The sequence below is a fragment of the Phocoena phocoena genome, chromosome 3 (assembly GCF_963924675.1).
Source record: "Phocoena phocoena chromosome 3, mPhoPho1.1, whole genome shotgun sequence".
Classification (NCBI taxonomy): domain Eukaryota; kingdom Metazoa; phylum Chordata; class Mammalia; order Artiodactyla; family Phocoenidae; genus Phocoena; species Phocoena phocoena.
Genome location: NC_089221.1, coordinates 145288896 through 145307451, shown reverse-complemented (window position 1 = coordinate 145307451; position 18556 = coordinate 145288896). Strand labels below are relative to the sequence as shown.

The 18556-nt window shown below is 38.0% G+C and overlaps 1 protein-coding gene across 1 annotated transcript; it reads left to right on the top strand.

Annotated features, from left to right (window-relative positions):
• Positions 1-562: 562 nt before the first annotated feature.
• Positions 563-17420, top strand: PANK3 (pantothenate kinase 3). The gene is made up of 7 exons (XM_065873891.1): positions 563-905; positions 6315-6667; positions 9280-9533; positions 11027-11203; positions 12432-12555; positions 14695-14820; positions 16271-17420. Exons 1-7 carry the CDS (start codon positions 878-880, stop codon positions 16319-16321), a joined length of 1113 nt encoding a protein of 370 aa, XP_065729963.1. The 5' UTR covers positions 563-877; the 3' UTR covers positions 16322-17420.
• Positions 17421-18556: the final 1136 nt, after the last annotated feature.

The window sequence follows — 18556 nt, the reverse complement described above, 5'->3', positions numbered from 1 at the left end:
CTATTATTGCTATTGCCATTACTATCATCATCATTCCAACTCCAGCACTCGCGGTGTCTCTATTAAGCAAGGGGATTCCTTCGTGAATGACTTTAATTTACAAATGTATTCACTGGTCTGTCTAAAGAGCGGCTCTAGAGCCCTGTATTTACCGCTTTCCCTGGCACACTGACCAGGTTTTCTGCCTCCAAAGTCTGCGACTTGCAGAACCGCCATGATAGTACCAGCAAAGACTTGCCTTCCCCTTCTCCCTCGGCGACGGTGCGAGGCTTCAGCTCTAGGGTTCGGGAGCCCGCCCACATCAGCCACCATTGGTAGCCCCGTCGCTGGCGTGATTAAGGCCCCGCCCCCTTCTCTCTGGGACCACTCTGAGGCCATCTCCGAAAGCGGAGGGGCCTCGGAGGAGGGCCCGCGATGCGTCCTGGGTTTTGTAGTCCATCTGTAAGGCTGCAGCCTGAGAGCTGGGCCTTGCGACCCGGGGAACTACAATCCCCAGCAGCCGGGCGGAGAGCGAAGAGAGGGGGCCCTCGCGTCACGTGGGCGCTGGACCTGGGCGGGCTGCTTCTCAGTGCGGCGGCGGCGGCTCGGGGGACCGGGGCCTTTTGTTTGGAGCGGCGGCGGGGGGCCCCGGAGCGGCGAGGCCGGCGGCCTTCCCCTGCTCGCTCGGTCCCGGCCGCCCCTCGCGGGGGTGGGGGGGGCCGCCCCCTGGGCCGGGGCCTAATCTCAGGCGCCCCCGCCCCGCCCTTGGCCCGCCCCGCCCGGCCCGAGGGGAGGAACCGGCCGGGCCTCCCCGCGCGGCCCAGCTACCTCCGGAGTCTCCCCCGCAACCCTCTGCGCGCCGTACGCGAGGCTGCCTCTCGCCCCTCAGGCCGACGCCATGAAGATCAAGGATGCCAAGAAACCCTGTAAGATGGGGGCTTGGGCTCGTCGGGTGGGAGAGCAAGTTGGGCCACATCGGGAAGCCCCTTGTTGTGGTGGCCTGCTTCGAAGCCGGTCGCTCCCAGCCGTCGCCCAGCACGGGATGGGGGCGGAGGAACCTTTGCAGCACCCGGTTCGAGGCTCCCTCCCATCCCCCTACGCTCGGTTGACGAACGCTTGCCGCCCCCTAGCCTTTCCTCCTCGAAAGCTGGGAGGTGCAAGGGGGAATTTTTGTTCTGGGGTTTGGCAGGCAAGAGACCAGAGTTATCAGCTTCCTCTGAAGTCAAGTTGAAAATGGGTTGTCACAGATGTCAAGTTGCGCGGGGACATTTACCACTTTTTTTTTTTTTTTAATTTTTTTAAACTGATTTCTGAGCTTTCTGCTTGTGTCCTTGAAATCCCGGTGGGTTCCTGGGAGTTGTCTCTGTTGTTATAATTAGAACTTTTAAACACGGCATGTAACCTACCGGTGGGTAAGTGCCGTGACTTGTTTAGAATAACAACTAGTTCATGTTTGTTTTTTAAAAAACAGATAAAAAGATCAAAGTCATCCGTATTCCCGCCACTGAGAGCTAAGCACTATTAATCTTTTGGTGACTACCCGTAGAGATTTTTCTACGACTATCTATAACCTATACTTATAAAAAAAAAAACTTTCCATACTGAAAGAGAGTAGATCAACTTTTATTTGCTTCCTTTTATTTTTAGCCTTTTAAAAACCTTTTATTCCTGTGAATGGCTTATTTAATCACTCAGCCGTTGTGATTGTGATACTTGAAGTTCATTCTTCCAGAGCGACTAGGAATGCGGGATGCATGCTTCTGTCTTAGAATTGTATTGGTGTTTTGCCATTTTGCAGTGTTGTGTGATCCTCCCAACAGTTCTAGGAAATCTCTGGCTATAGAACGGGAGCCCTGATACATTCTTTTCCCGCCCGCCCGTCCGGTCGTGAAAACCTCCACGGGGAGGCAACATACCAAAGCACTCCAGAAACTGTTGTTATTTAAATGTGAGATAATTTGGTTCTCATTTTACTGCTGGGGAAAACTGAACTTACTGAGCCCCAGAGTAACTTTTACAAGGCTGCATCTTGTACAACTTGTACACCTTTTACAACTCTGCTAACTGAGGTTCAGGGCCCTAAGTCACCTGACTCATAGTCCTGTGTTCTTTCTTTTGCACCTGTAGGGCGTAGTCTAAATACTTAGAGAAGCACAAACCTTTCTGATCTGGTAGTTTTATCTGCCAGTTAAAACATTGTTTTAAACAATGATTTTAAAAAAAAAAAGATAGCTAAAGAGTTCTCGTTCAGGAGTCTATGAAATACTGATGTGAAGTCTTAAAATGAGAGAGTAATACAGAAATACTACTATTTTACTGTACATTTGGTGAATTAAATGAATCTTGAACAGATGCAGTAATGTAGAACAGTTGGACATCTTCCCTCAACACATAGGTTTTCTCTGCTTGTGTTGGAATTTCCATTTAGTAGAATGAGTTTAACTATGACAAGCTCATATTCTGACCCTTATGGTATTATTTTATTTTTGCCTTGACAGCGATTTGATTACTTGGATTTGGGCAAACTTATAATCAGGTGTGAATACCATCTCTGGCAAAGGTGTTTCATATCTAGTAAAGATGATAATTAAGAGTTTATAAAATAAACTTTAGGTTGAGAAATAAAAGAACATCTATTTTTTAGAAGTAATTTGTTTATTAATATATTGGGGTACACTGTGAGACCATTAATGTTAAAAGAGTTATGCTGAAAAACCAGTCAGTTAATATGATTTAGAAGTCTGAAATAACATTTCCAGTTTCCTATATGTAAAAGATGACTTTACTGTCTACTCAGCTCTTTACAGTAAAAATAAAGAACATCTTGTTCTTTTGCATGTGGGAAAGAAAGTATTTCAACTATGAACTGTCATGGAAATATATATATATATAACTGGAAAGTATTATTTCTGATGTTTCAAACCACTCAGTTTAGCTAAAGACACACTTGTTTTTGAGTTCTTGCGTAGGGTTTCTTTTTTTTATAATCATAAATTTAGTGAGCACTTTGTATGTAAGCACTACCTTTACATGCATTGCGTCATTTAATCCTTAGAGCAGCACTAGTAACTAAAAACTGTATCTCATACTAGTTACACAAGTGACTTTGGCTTCACACATTTTCTTACAGTTACTCACCCAAGTGTTAGAAAACATTGCTTTTTGATACATCACTAGTATATACCAGCCTATAAACCAAATGCCTGTATTTAACCAGAAAATAAGAAAAGGAATTGGTTTCACCCTCTAAATTGTATAACTAAAAGATGAGCATTTGAAATTATGTGTTAATTCAACTCCAGGAGAAGAATGAAGTCAAACAATCTAATGAAAATTTTTTTTCTAGAACCCAAACAGTGGCAATGTTTGCATTACCTTTACTTGTGTTTTTCACGCTACTTAAATAATAGTAAAAATCTAAGCAGTGGTGTTCCTCTGTACCTCAACTGACATGATTTTTTAAGGTAAGGGTCAGCCTCTGTTTTGCTTACCTGTAGAGCATGTAACATGATTAATAGAGTGATAATAAAGGATTTTTAAAATATACGTATATATATTTATTCATTTGGTGCAGTGTAGGTTTGGGTGTCTGCTTTGCTAACCCAAGCAGTAAGGTATGTGAAGTTTTTGTCAAGACCAGAGAGAGGTATGTAGCATATGTGTGCCGTTTGCTTCTATGTAACTGTTTGTAAATTGAGTCATTACTTAAGAATGATCACTTCCAGTGGGTAGTAAGGTGCAGTTGGAGGTAATAGTTTCTAATATTCTCTTAGATGTAACTAATTTACCAAAGGGGGGGAAAATCTTCTGAAGTTCTTCTGAGGAATTATAACACTGAAGGTGTGAGTATGGTTTATTTTCTTAGTCTGTTTTAAAACAGCATTTTTATTCGGAATGATTATTGGGAAAAGTGAACTGTCTTTTATTCGGGAACTTGAACAGTATCTGGAATTGACCATTGCACATGCTCATTTTAGAATTCTGTTCCTTAAAATAATCCACCAATGTTTCTGAACATTTTCAGCATTTGGTTTCTCTTTCTGCTCAAGAACAATTAAATTCTAGTTTGGCATAGGATCCCTTTGGGCTAAAATCTGCATGGGGCCACTAGCAATTAAATAGCTCCTGAAAGCTTCGCTACCTCTTACCAACACTTAACAAGACACCAAACTTTTATAATGCAGTTCGTTAGAAATTAACAGTCTGCCCTTGTGGCTAAAGAGGTGATCAGGCATGTGGGTTTCTCCTTTTGCACACCTAATCTACCTGGTAGGAAAGATAATTTCTTGGTAGCACTCTGCTTATGCTGGTTCTGGATATTTTTGTTACTTATGGGGAACTAATGGCAGTTCTCTTAGGCTCTGGTGAGAAATAGAATAGGAGCTAATATTTTTTTGGAAGTCCACGTAAACATCATGAGAGATTCTAGGAAATGCTCAAAGTCTGTAGAAGGTAATGTTTATTTGCCATCATCAAAGTACTTATTTATATTTATGGAAGGTATGTGTTGTTCTTTAAATGTATTTTTGGTTCGTTTTTCTCACCTTGACAGTGGAGAGTTTTATTCTCGAGAGAATGAGAAATGTTTAGGCTGTATGCAAGAAGTAGGATGCTTACGCACTGGTGACCTACTTTTAACCTGTCCCTTGGCCAGAAGCAGCAAAGCTATAGATTTAGATATTTGCCTGCTTTCTTTGGAAAGTGGTATTTTTCTTACCTCACGGAAGTATTAGTGGACCTCTGGTTGTCCTTAATAACTTTGTACTTCCATCACAAATCAATAAAGTTTGAGTGTTGTGCCCCCTCCCCTTCTCATTTTAGTGACAAAATAACAAGCATAAGTATTTGCTTTAATGCACTGGAAATTAGATCACTTGCTAAATCAAAGGAGTGGATCGTAATTAAGAATACGTGTCTTCTGTGTTCTTGTTGCCTCCCCCATACTTTTTGAATGGTGATTATTTCTCTGGCATAAGGAAATGAATTCCAGAACTCAGCCGAGTTGAAAGGATCTCTGTGCAAAAGAAGGGACCTGTAATGTTCTAGTTTGGATATTAAGGTAACCAAGACGTTCATGGTCTGCAATATAGCATCTCCAGTTACTCTTCCTTTAAGAGCAGATACCCCTAAGAGAACAGACATAGACGTATCTAACAGGCTAGATGTGAGGTGAGTCTTGAATGGCCTCTCCTTTATTTTAAAAGTGTGTTACTGGGAATTCCCTTGCAGCCCCCGCTTTCACTCCCAGGGCGCAGGGCGCTAGTTCAGGGAACTAAGATCCCACAAGCCTCGGGGCGTGGCCAAAAAATATATATATCAATAAAAGTGTTTTACTTATTTAAGATGGCCTCCATTGCTAGCTGCCCAACAAAACTGAGAAAATTTAGTTTCTTCAGCATCTTAGTTGTTTATATAAATCTATAGGTGACAAAAGCATTGTGCCTGTATAGAGAAATGTACCGAATCTTTTCTTGTTGAATCGTATGTTTCCGGTTTCTAATGGTACACACATATCAAATAAGTAAAATATCAATATATGAGAAACAAAGGGAACTAAATTTCCTTGACAACTTATACATAATAAACTGTTAAATACATGTTGTTAGGCATTTTGTAATCTATGTATCTTAAGTATTAAATTATTTTTGAGTCTCTATCATAATGATTAAGATCCCAGAGAATAGAAACAGACCTTAAGGAAACTAAGATTTGAGAGGTTAATGGCTTTTCCTATGTCATATAGCCCAGTTAGTGAGAGAGCACCAAGTCCCAAACCCAGATAATGCTACCTCCCCAAATGTGCCTGTTTCCAAGTAGATTTACTTTCAGCGTTATCAACAGCTAATTTTATTAACCAGATGCACTAAAGAAGCCTAGTAAGTTTAATGAGCAAAGAAAAAAATGTTCTTTTTAAGGAGGTACTTTTCCCTTGGGTTACTTGAAGTGATTATAGGCCAATTTTATTACATTAAAATCTTAGAAACATTTTCAAGCCGTAGGTGATGACCTATTATTAAAACCAAATTGGTCCAAATTTTTCCTAATCTCCTGGGGCACATGATAAATATGTAATAAATGAAAAGGAATGCCTACCAGACCAGGAATTAAAAGGCCCTGGTCCAGCCGAAGGCATGCTGAGTTACGGGTTTTGAGAAAATACACAGAATAACACTTTGAAAGGAAAAGGGTGAGTTTCACATAGATTTGTCTTACCTCAAAAGTATTATTGACTGAATGCGTGATTCAGGGTAAATGAAGCTTGTGGCTAATTAACTAGGTCCTAATTTGCATTTCTAAAATCAGGATATATATTTTTATTTATTTTTTATCCATAGCTTTCCCATGGTTTGGCATGGACATCGGCGGAACTCTGGTAAAGCTCTCATATTTTGAACCTATCGATATCACAGCAGAGGAAGAACAAGAAGAAGTTGAGAGCTTAAAAAGTATCCGGAAATATCTGACTTCTAATGTAGCCTATGGATCCACTGGTATTCGGGATGTACACCTTGAACTGAAAGATTTAACACTTTTTGGCCGGAGAGGGAACTTGCACTTTATCAGATTTCCAACCCAGGACCTGCCTACTTTTATCCAAATGGGAAGAGATAAAAACTTCTCAACATTACACACGGTGCTATGTGCTACAGGAGGTGGTGCTTACAAGTTTGAAAAAGATTTTCGCACAGTAGGTATTTCGCTCACAGGCAAAAATCGGTACCCATTCTCTTCAGTTTTTAAAGTATGAGGCTCGTTTTCTGTCTGATAATGTTTCTTAGACTAGTTCCCCCTGCTGATACAGGGGAAGTATGTATTCATGACTTACTTTTGATTGGAGCATTTAAACACCTTTATACAATGAGTAAAAACTGGCCAGAGTTGGGCCTGTCGTACATAATATGGAGTAAAACCTGCTAAGTTTAGGAACTGCTACAAAGCTACAGTAAAAGCAGACTTCAGTGAATTTGGCAGTGTGCAAAGCCAGATATAAATGGGGCTTGAAATATTTGCACTATTATGCTCCTGTGTTTGCTTGTTTTTTTGAGTATTATCCAGCCATCTCTCCTAAGGCCACCATCTTCCCAAACCCTAACTGAAACCTGTACCTTTTGATTAATAGACACCTGAATGAAAGTCCCTATTAGCCCTTTTTCCTTGGATTTTATACCATCGACCCTACCATGTTTCTGTCTTGAAGGGGGTCATTTGGATGTGGCAGGCGGATTATGTAAGCGTCGGTTTCTGTGCTAGTAGGGGTTTGCCAAGTGTCCAGTCCTTCTCATTAGAATAAAGATTAAAAAGTTTAGGGCTTCCCTGGTGGCACAGTGGTTGAGAGTCCGCCTGCTGATGCAGGGGACATGGCTTCCTGCCCCGGTCCGGGAGGATCCCACATGCCACGGAACGGCTAGGCCCGTGAGCCATGGCCGCTGAGCCTGCGCGTCCAGAGCCTGTGCTCCGCAACGGGGGAGGCCACAACAGTGAGAGGCCCACGAACCGCAAAAGAAAAAAAAAAGTTTATACTTGGATTTACTGCAATTTGTTTTTCTTGAAAATATGCATGTGGACCATTTAGTTTCTCAGATTCACATAAGAAAATCTAGAACATAAGCGATCACTTATATGGCTTACTGAAGTGAATACCTTGTAATTTGGGGTAGTTTTTATTAAAAAATTTTATGATGAGTAATACTGATTTGTACTCAGTTTATTGAGTAATCTGACCATAAATTCGAAACCAGTGTTTTTGGATGCGTGATATTTAGTGTTTGCCAAAAGCAGTGTCCTTGAAGCCAGCTCTCACCTGGCCATTGTTTGGAGACACTGGTATTCAAATTACGGGGTTCTAAGTTTTTTTTAAGAAGTATTGATATTTTCTAGTGACGAAGTTTTATAGTATTTGTTTTTGTTGGTGCTCAATCATTTATTAAGCTAATATTTGAACATTTAGTTTGTGTTAGGTATTGTGCTAGGCACTGAGAAGTCAGCTAGTAATAAGACACAGACTTAGCTCTCAAAGAGTGCAGTATCCTAGACCACACATTTAAGTGAACTATAAGTTCAGTGCATTATAATTAAGAAGTACGATGCATTATAATTAATACTATCGCTATGAAAAGAGATGCCATGGGAACACAAGGGGGAGTGATACCTAATAAGTCCTTAGAGAATTGAAAAGCTTATCTAAGCTGAGATCTTTTATAGTAAATATTTTATAATATACTCTTTACTAACCTGAAATGAATTTAATAATTTCACATTAGTATCCAAACTATAATATAAAGACAGGAAATTAAGGTATTTATATATCAGTAGGTAGATTCTCTGGTATGATCACACAAGAGGGCATAGTGAAGTAGTCAGATTTAGATGTTTGTATGTACATAGATTGAACTTAATTTCTAAAGCCACAAATGCTAAGATTGATAAGGTATGTTTTATTGGAGAATCAAATACCATAAGTGGTATTGCTGTTGTGACATAACTTTCGAAGATGCTAAACAACACAAGGTAAAGTTCCAAACAGTAAAAAGTACAACACTTCCTCACTTTATGTGGTGGTTGCGTTTCTAGCAAATTTAGTATGTATTAAAACCACGTAAAGAATACCTTGTGTCGGGCTTCCCTGGTGGCGCAGTGGTTGAGAGTCCGCCTGCCGATGCAGGGGACACGGGTTCGTGCCCCGGTCCGGGAAGATCCCACCTGTCGCGGAGCAGCTGGGCCCGTGAGCCATGGCCACTGAGCCTGCGTGTCCCAAGCCTGTGCTCTGCAAGGGGAGAGGCCACAACAGTGAGAGGCCTGTGTACCGCAAAAAAAAAAAGAATACCTTGTGTCTATACACATACAGATAAAATACTTCCTGTTTACATAGGCTCAGATAATTATAAATGAATTTTCCTACTGCTGCCTACAAAAATGTCTGTCGTAATGTTCAAAGGTAATACAGGGAAGGGTTAACTCTTTTTTTGCATAACTGCCACACCCATTGCGGATGTCTGGCACCCCAAGTCCCTGCCTAGTAAATGTTAGTTTGATTCTCTCCTCCTCCCCATCTTTGTGAAAACTAAAAAGTCCCCACAGATTTCCAAAACACCTCTAGAAGTAATACCACCACCGCTGAGAACCACAGGACTAAATGAAGTCCCTAAGAGATTTTGACACAAAAGAAAACAAGTGAAAATGTATGGGTTGTAAATGATTTTGAAGTTTTGTAAAGTACATGGAAATTATATGGCATAGTCAAGTATTTTGAATGCGTTCCTTTGTTCACTTTATAAAACTCGCTTTGGTGTGTTTTTACAGATTGGAAACCTCCACCTGCACAAACTGGATGAACTTGACTGCCTTGTAAAGGGCTTGCTGTATATAGATTCTGTCAGTTTCAATGGACAAGCAGAGTGCTATTATTTTGCTAATGCCTCAGAACCTGAGAGATGCCAAAAGATGCCTTTCAACCTGGATGATCCCTATCCACTTCTGGTAGTAAACATTGGTTCGGGAGTCAGTATTTTAGCAGTCCATTCCAAAGACAACTATAAACGAGTAACTGGGACAAGGTAGTAACCTTTTTGTTCTTAAGGCAACATTCATATTGTTTTCTACACAGAAATTGTGAAATCTAATGTGTATTGTGCAACAGCTAAAAATGTAGATGTGTAAGTATAAGTTAAAGTGTTGCAGATAATACTTTTTTATAAGGCATGTGTGTAGACTCAAGCTAAAATCATTCAATGTTTATATTTGGTTAGCATCATTTGGCATCAAAATTTCCATAATGAAAAGAGTGAATTTTTAGCTGGAGTGATTCCAATAACATTTTAATTTTCCAAAGCATTTTTCTCATTTTTATATAGATATATTTAAGCCTAAAGCTTGAAACATTCTTATGTGATTCACACTTAAGTGGAGTATTCGGCAACATTGTAATAAATTCATATAGGATGAATTTAACATGAACTCTTTTCTTTAATACCTGGAATATGAATGTGAAATGAGATTTAAAATTTTTCCTTATGATTCCAATATGTACTTTATCACCTTTTAAGGAAGCTGGAGGCTCCTATTTACTTAATTGGGGAAGAAAGATTTAAGGATGCTTTAAATTAGATTGATTTGTGAGAAAAACTCTGGCCACGCTCTGCAGCATATGGGATCTTAGTTCCCAAACCAGGGATCAAACCTGTGCTCCCTGTGTTGGGAGCACAGACTCTTAACCATTGGACTGCCAGGGAAGTCCTGAAAAAAACTCATTTTAATTTTAATGTAGTACTCCTATTTGAATAATACTTAAATTTAATTAGTATTTTATTTCTGTGGTGGCTGAAAAGTCTACCTCCATTGAAACTCTATGCCAAAGAATTACAGAGAAGTACTACCTACTTCAGTCAATTCAAAAAGACAGAAATTCAGTCTAAATTCCAACAGTGATTCAGGAATAGAACCTGTTAGAAATTTAGGTGAGACTAGGGAGCAAAGGTTTTGATTTTAGGGGCTAGAGTGGCATAATTTCATTTTGTGAGCATATCCAAAAGAATAATAGAACCAAGTTAATTTCTGTCTTTAACATGATGACCAACCTGACATAAATGTCCTCACTGTATTCACACTGGAGTCATGTAAATGTTAATGTATCACATTGAGTTGATTTCAGCCTTACCAGGCTAAGTAAATAGGCCTTTCACAGAATTGTTTCCTGGAAACCATTTAGAATTACAATTTTTCTCCTTTTAATTTGTACAGTATTAACTTTTAGCACTCCTTTTTCATGCCCACAAAAACATTTATTTTTAGCAATTACAAAGTGTTAAGGTATCAGGTGAAGATACTAGAAGATACAAAAGGTCTTCTGTGTCATGTTGTTTACACGATGACATTTTTTTTCCTTTGGTTTATTCTTTGATTTGACAAATTTGGTTTTGCTATGTGCTTTTCTTAGGTTTAGCAATATCTATCCATGTGTTTATTGAATAAATGAGTGCTCCATCCTTTTACTTTGGAGAAAGAATACAGTGTGTAAATGCAACTTACCAAGTTTCTTTATTTTCTTTAGCCTTGGAGGGGGTACCTTTCTTGGTTTATGTAGTTTATTGACTGGCTGTGAAAGTTTTGAAGAGGCTCTTGAAATGGCATCCAAAGGTGACAGCACCCAAGCTGACAAGCTGGTCCGTGATATTTACGGAGGAGATTATGAAAGATTTGGTCTGCCTGGTTGGGCTGTAGCATCTAGGTAAGTTTAACATTTACATTGTAATTAAAGTTGCTTATTTAGGTTTTTTGGTTTTTTTTTTTTTTTTTCTTGCGGTACGCAGGCCTCTCACTGTTGTGGCCTCTCCCGTCGCGGAGCACAGGCTCCGGACGCACAGGCTCAGCGGCCATGGCTCACGGGCCCAGCCGCTCCGCGGCATGTGGGATCTTACTGGACCGGGGCACGAACCCGTGTCCCCTGCATCGGTAGGCGGACTCTCAACCACTGCGCCACCAGGGAAGCTTGCTTAGTTTTTAGAAAGCAGTGTATCAGGAAGTTGTAAGGGGCTTCCTCTTACCCAGTTTAGTTCTAAGTTTTGAACATTGATGTCGTTTTAAAATTAAATATACATCAAGAAGTCTCCCCTGAATGCACTATAGGAAACTGTTTTTATTAGTTCTTGAGTATCCTTCCAGTGTTTCTCTATACAAATACAAATAAATATCCTTATCCTCCCCTTACAGAAGGTAACTTTTAGAAGGTAACATTTATATACCATTATATAGTATACCGTATAGTCGGGTCTCCTTATCCATGGTTCCGCATCTACAGAGTCAACCATCCTTGGATTGAAAATATTTGGAAAAATAATAATTCCAGAAAGTTGCAAAAAGCAAAACTTGAATTTGCTGTACACAGGCAACTATTTACATAGTATTTACATTGTATTAAGTGTTATTAAGTAATCTGGAGATGATTTAAAGTATATACCTAGGTTATATGCAAATACTACATCATTTTACACAAGGGACCTGAGCATCTAGAGATTTTGGTGTCCAGGGAAGGTCCTGGAACCAATCCCCCATGGATAAGAGGGAGGACTGTATAGTCTACAACAGCAGTATATCCTAGTCTGTTTGCCTGCCCGCCCCCTCTCTTTTTCCCCTCTTCCTTCCCTCATCCTTTCCCTCCCTACCCTCTGTCTTCCTCTTTTTCCTTCCTTTCCTCCCTCCCTCCTTCCTTTCTCCCCCCCCCCTTTTTTTTTATTAACAGCTTCATGGTATTTCACTGTATGAATGTATTATAGTTTGATAGATGTTTGGGTGTTCCCAGTATTTTCCTACGTGGAGTTCATTGGGTCAGGAAGTAACCTTGTACATGTATACCTTATTTTATACATGTGTAGATTTATCTGTAGGCTGTATTCTCAAAATGTATGAAATGTTGTTTGTTATCAGCAGATTTGATTTTGTTTTTCATTTCTCTGCAGTTTTGGGAATATGATTTATAAGGAGAAGCGAGAATCTGTTAGTAAAGAAGATCTAGCAAGAGCTACATTAGTTACTATCACCAATAACATTGGTTCTGTGGCACGAATGTGTGCTGTTAATGAGGTAAAAAAAATTAATTATATGAAAAATGTGAGTTGGAGTTTTATGTACATGTAGCAGGCTTCTTCGTATTCCTTAAGGAGGCCTCATAGGATCGAGATCTCTTAATCCATTAAATCCCAAGATTCATTAATATATGTTACCTATCCAATTGTGATACTACCTTTAAAGAAAGTAGCAGATAATTCAAACCGGAAATAGGACAAAGAGATAATTTACATTTCATATTTATCCAGAAACCTTTTCAGAAATATACAACCTAAATATCTTTAAGTTGTCAAACAAAAATTCTATGTAAACAACAAGATGTTTTGAGGTAACTTACTACTGAAAGTGGGTGGGTATTTTTTTCCTGCTAGTGTTACCTTTGATTAGTTAAGTACTTGGAAGTTTTCTCACTGCCCTCGGCTTCTTTACAGTGCTGCCTTGTTGCATATGGATCAAGCAGCATTGTACAGGGCTATGAAGGCACTGAGACCGTTCTTCACATGAAATTTGAATGATGTATACTTATAAAAAGCATGTCCTGCTAGATTTACCTCATAATTGGGTTTATTTTATTTGAAGAAGACTGTATATACAGTTTTGCCTTTGTGTAATAGAGGTATTTGCCCATTTAATTTTTATAAATATCAAATACTTTATAAATGTGTTGGGAATTTTACTTTTTAAAGGAATTCTTCATTTGTTCACTCATTCATTTATTCATTGAGTAAATATTTACAGAGTACCATGTGCCAGGTTTTGTTCTGAGCACTTGAGATAAATTAGTGAAGACAACAAAGATCCCTGACTTTGTGGAGCTTACAGCCATTCTAGTGTTGTAGTAAACAAGTAAATTATTCCGTATTAGGTGATAAATGCTGTTTTTAAAAAGGAGAAAATTAAACAAGATGAAGAGAATGGAGAGTAGACCAGAGAGTGGCAGAGGACAAATTACTGAGTAACTGGGTGTAGTTAAAGGAAGGCTTTGTTGAAAATGTGACTCTTAGGCAAAGATTTGATGGAGGTGAGAGAATCATGGGTGCAGATATTTGGGGAAAGGGAGGCTCCAGCAGAGAGAACAACTGTGCAAAGACTCGAATTAATCCTGTGAATTACTCTAAATTCAAAATTAGAATACTATCTTTGAAGTTTCTTAATAACAGTGTAGTAAGTTAGTTGAGGGAGCCACTAGCAGGCATTTTAACCTAGTTTTGGGAAATATTTCACTTTGAGGGGGCAGACAGTAATCTGGGATCTTTTTTGTTACCCCTGTAGGTCCAGATTTTCACTGGCCAATTGACTTAACAGTAATTAAGGCCATAGTTTACGCTATTCAAACGCAGTGTGCAAAAATGTATACTCAGAAGTACTTACATTATTGTGAGAGTAGAAATAGGTTTTTTGGAGATTCAAAACAAATATTAGTTGCTCCATCTGGAAGCCCTAGGGGTTGGGTGGGCATGCCAGTATCCCAGTCAGTTTTGCTCTCCAGTGCTATAGATAAAGTCCACGGTTTCTGTGTCATTACTGAGCATAAACTGCAAAATGCTGACCAAGTTTACAGCTTGTTTTTAATCCTAAACACGTTTAAAATACTTTTCCTTGGTTTGTCTCCTTTTATCTCATCAGTGATATTTCTCCAAATTACTTTCTTTGCTAAATGTATTACTTATTGGCCATTTTCAAAAACAAGTCTATCTATAATCATTTAACTAGGGTCTTTCCAGAACTTTTCTTTTTAAATTAGACGTTAATTTTTAGGGCAGTTGTAGGTTCACAGCAAAATTGAGTGGAAGGTACAGAGTTCACTGACCCCCTAGATGCACAGCCGCCCCTACTGTCAATATCCAGCACCAGTTTGGTACATTTGTTAAAATCGATGAGCCTACATTGACACATCATCACTCAGAGTCCATAGTTTACATTTGGGGTCACTCTTAGTGTATATTCTATGGGTTTTGACAAGTGTAGTGACATGTCCTAAACTAATTTTTAAATATTCAGGATTATGAAGGCATATACCAGGAATGTAGTAGGCACTAAAAAAAGGTAGTAGTTGTTTATATTTGTAAGTAGAGATCTTATAAACTGTATTGTATTGTAAAATCTACTTGATAATTCTTTTTTCAAGTCATTTTCTTTGTTCTTTTCTTTTAGAAAATAAACAGAGTTGTCTTTGTTGGAAACTTTTTACGTGTCAATACTCTCTCGATGAAACTTTTGGCATATGCACTGGATTATTGGTCAAAAGGTCAACTGAAAGCATTGTTTCTAGAGCATGAGGTATGATACGAAAATAAAGTTTTGTGAATTTTAATAGCATGCTTTTAAATGCAGTTTCACATATTGTTCCTTGCCAGGTACTTTATAAGTGAAGTATAAAACTGCGATTTACGTAAATAGTATATTGATTCCCTCACTTCAGTTTGAGTTAGGGGGTGGGCATTTTTGTAACCTGGCAGACATCCCATTAAGATGAGAAGCTCACAGTTCTTCGGAAAAAGAGAGAGCAGTATCAGGTCTGTGAGCTCATTAAATAATGGGGCTGCTTGTGTACTTAGTGGGTTTGTTTTGTTAAATTGTTTTCTTTTGTTTCTTTTGTTTGTTTGTTTTGTTTTTTATTGTTGTTTTTTGGCCGTGCCTCACGTGGGATATTAGTAGTAGCTCCCCAACCAGGGGTTGAACCCGGGCCCTTGTCAGTGAGAGCACAGAGTCCTAACCACTGGACCGCCAGGGAATTCCCTCTTTCTTTTTTTGTCCTCCCCTAAGAGAACAAATGTTAAATATGAACAATAAAAATATATATGATTTAGCAATGAAAATCTCCTTAATCCTCCCACCACAGCCTCACCCCCACCTCCAGTGGTAACCACTGTTAACATTTCGGAGTTTATTCTTTGAGATTTTTTTTTTCCTATTCGATCACAATATCCAGTTAAATTCTGATTGGAGCAAGTATCAGTTCACAAAATGTTTTGGATTAAGTAAACTTAGCTTGAATTATTTGTGGTCAAGTGAATATTTTATTAAGCATTTTAATAATACAGATTCTGAGTATTTGTTCTGCTCTTACGAGCTTCCATGATGTGTCATTGTCACTGCTCTCGCTGTAGAGGTCAGAATGTGTACTCTTGTGCAGCTCCACCTGGCGTGTCCTGTGCTGTGGGAATGGCAGGCAGAGCCAAAGGAATTTTCTTCAGGAAAGGGGAGGGGAGCCAGAATTGCAATAGTCCTAGAAGTTTTAGTGTCTAACAGCCACTCTTTATAAAAAAAATATGTATTTCAAAGGTATATATAATTAACTAGAAAATGCTTAGCTTCAATTATAATACAAAAACATATACATATATATGTATTGGGTTGGCCAGAAAGTTTGTTCAGGTTTTTCTGCAACATCTTAAGGAAAAACCTGAACAAACTTATTGGTCAACCCCAAATTTGTAATATATGAAGAATATACACTACCAGAAAACTTAGATTGTTTAAAGTAGACTGTTGATTGAAATATTGAGCAATTAAACATGGAATTCAGTTACAAAAAAAAAAGTTGTATATATTGAGAATACAGTTTAAAAAAAATTTTTTTTTACCATAACTGATGACACAAATTGGTAGCTTTCTGAATCAATGTTCTTAAGTAGATTATACACAAGTATGTGTTCTTAATAGTGGTTAATATTACATGTTCATTTAGAAGCTGCACTGCATTAATAATTGCTTTTAAATTATGCAGGGATATTTTGGAGCAGTTGGTGCACTTCTTGGGCTGCCAAATTTCAGCTAAAGCATCGAGTTTCTCTCTGTTAATAAATGTCATTCAAGAGGAACTGAAAACCAGAGGTGTTACTACTGCATTATTTGTCACTGGGAACCAAAGGATGAAAGAGTAGCACTATTCCTGTTGATTTTTAAGTATCAGAATGGTAAGCTGCTATATGTTGCCATATTAAAAAGAGAGCTCCAGTAATGTGAAGTATTTCTAAGTGAAATGCTTTCCCTCCTGTATATAGCCAGTGTTAAATCCTTAAATGCAATACAGCCTCTGATTAATGAGCTTCCTCTGAAAAAGATTTTCTATTTATTTTATTTTATGTAGCCAACATTGCAGTACTGTATGTTCAAACATGAATCTTAAAGTCTCAGAAATGTCTATCTCATGAAAAGAACTGATTCTGAATATTTGTTACAAGTCTGTTCTATGTGTGTTTTGGTTACTAGTAAGTGGACAGTAACATACCCTGTATCGAAACTTACTGAAATGGCAATCAAAGATGATCATTTTTATATGATTTTAGAAATGTTAAAGCAATATTAATTATTCGTTACTGTTGTTTTCCAAACATATCTCCTCCCAAAAATCATGTTTATGTGCTCCTTCCCCAGAAGTGTAACCTTTTTCAAATGCCATAATTTAATTGAAATACTGTTGTTAAACATTAGCCTGAATTTTAAAATGAATCCTAGAAAATGCACATAATTGGTGATACTGCATTTTTTGTATTTTGAGTTTATCAGATAGTACATTTTAAAATGTTTTTTAATTGGAGGCTTAATTACTTATTTGAAAGTCCGTTCAGTGAGGTCCCAGGACTATTTGAATGGAGTATGGTTTATGTGTATTGGTAGGGTTCTGTGCTCTTCTCTCTATACCACATTTATCTTAGGCCCAAAGTTAGCCATTTCTGTTTAATTAGGTCTGAACCATCAAAGCTAAAGACTGTCTTCTACTGTGAACAGCAGCAAAATCATTTGTTCTAATGATTATGTTATGGAAATTTAAAAGATGAGTTGTTTTGAAACTGGGAATCTGAGGCAGTATTGCAGAATTATAAAAGGATCAGTGTTTCGTACATTCTGGTAATAAAAGCATTATAGTTCCAAAATTTGTAAATCCTTTTGCCTTGCAATTTATTCTATATTTTGAAGTCATTTTTTATAATGTTATAAATTTTTTCAGACTTTCATTTTGGAGGTCCAATAGTTCAGCAAAGTTTTTTGAGAGTGTTACAGTTTAGGAAGTTGAAAGACGGGGAAAATTGGGAAAAACTGTTCACCTCCTTAAATTACAGTAAATCTGGATGTACTTTGAAGAGCTTAAAACTTTTATATTACAGGAAGAGGTATTATGCTATCTTTTCACACGACAGTTTTGCTCCGTAGAGAACAATTTTCAATTGAGTCTCAAGAGGGTGGTGCTTGATAAAGATATTTCTCCCTGTAGTTATGTTCAGAGGGAAAAGCATGTGAAGGTAATTTTTAGAATGTAGAATATTTAGAACTTTGAATTCATGTCAGTCAGTGGTCATTTTGAAAACCTACAGTGTTTAAACATTTTCTTACTAAATGTTTCCATTTTCGTGACTAGATATTTCAGCCAAAAGCTATATTTTTAATTTATTTTAGAATTGCATGATTGGGCATCTGTACAAGAAGGTTTTGCTTTTAAATGATAACTTCAAATTTTATACCTGTGGCAAACTGTACGTTAGCAGTTATAGGTTTGGGGCTGTCGTCAAGAAGGAAATGGAATGGTAAAAGTATATACAAGTTAATTTGATCAATACTTTGGTTAATTTGGGACTATGATTCATACTTTTTGTCTTTTGAAACTGAAGTTACCTGCTAAAATGCATATAAAGTGAGCAGCTATCTCACCACTGTGAGAAAAGCTCTTGGTTTTTCTCTTGTACAATCTAGAATTACTGGAGTAATTCTAATAAGTATTTCTAATAAGAACACAGAATTGGGATGAAGGCTGCCAAGATTCTAGTTTTTTATTATGATCCCAGGAAAATGCTTGAATAAGCACAGAGTGGTAAATAGGTTTGGTTCTAATCCCAATCAGCTTCAGAGCTCTTATGTTCTTGAACAGTGCTGTCTAATAGAAATAAACGTAAGCAACATGTAATTTTGCGTTTTCTAGCAGACATATTTAAAAAGTAAACAGGTGAAATTCATTTAAATTATATATTTCTATTTAACCCAGTATAGCTGTGTTATCATTTCAACATGTAATCAT

Bases quoted from the DNA above. Each gene is read 5' to 3' on its own strand.
- PANK3 (XM_065873891.1), top strand. From the start codon at position 878: ATGAAGATCAAGGATGCCAAGAAACCCT. The intron at 9,534-11,026 runs GTAGTAACCTTT...TATTTTCTTTAG, and splicing joins AAACGAGTAACTGGGACAAG to CCTTGGAGGGGGTACCTTTC. The intron at 14,821-16,270 runs GTATGATACGAA...TAAATTATGCAG, and splicing joins CATTGTTTCTAGAGCATGAG to GGATATTTTGGAGCAGTTGG.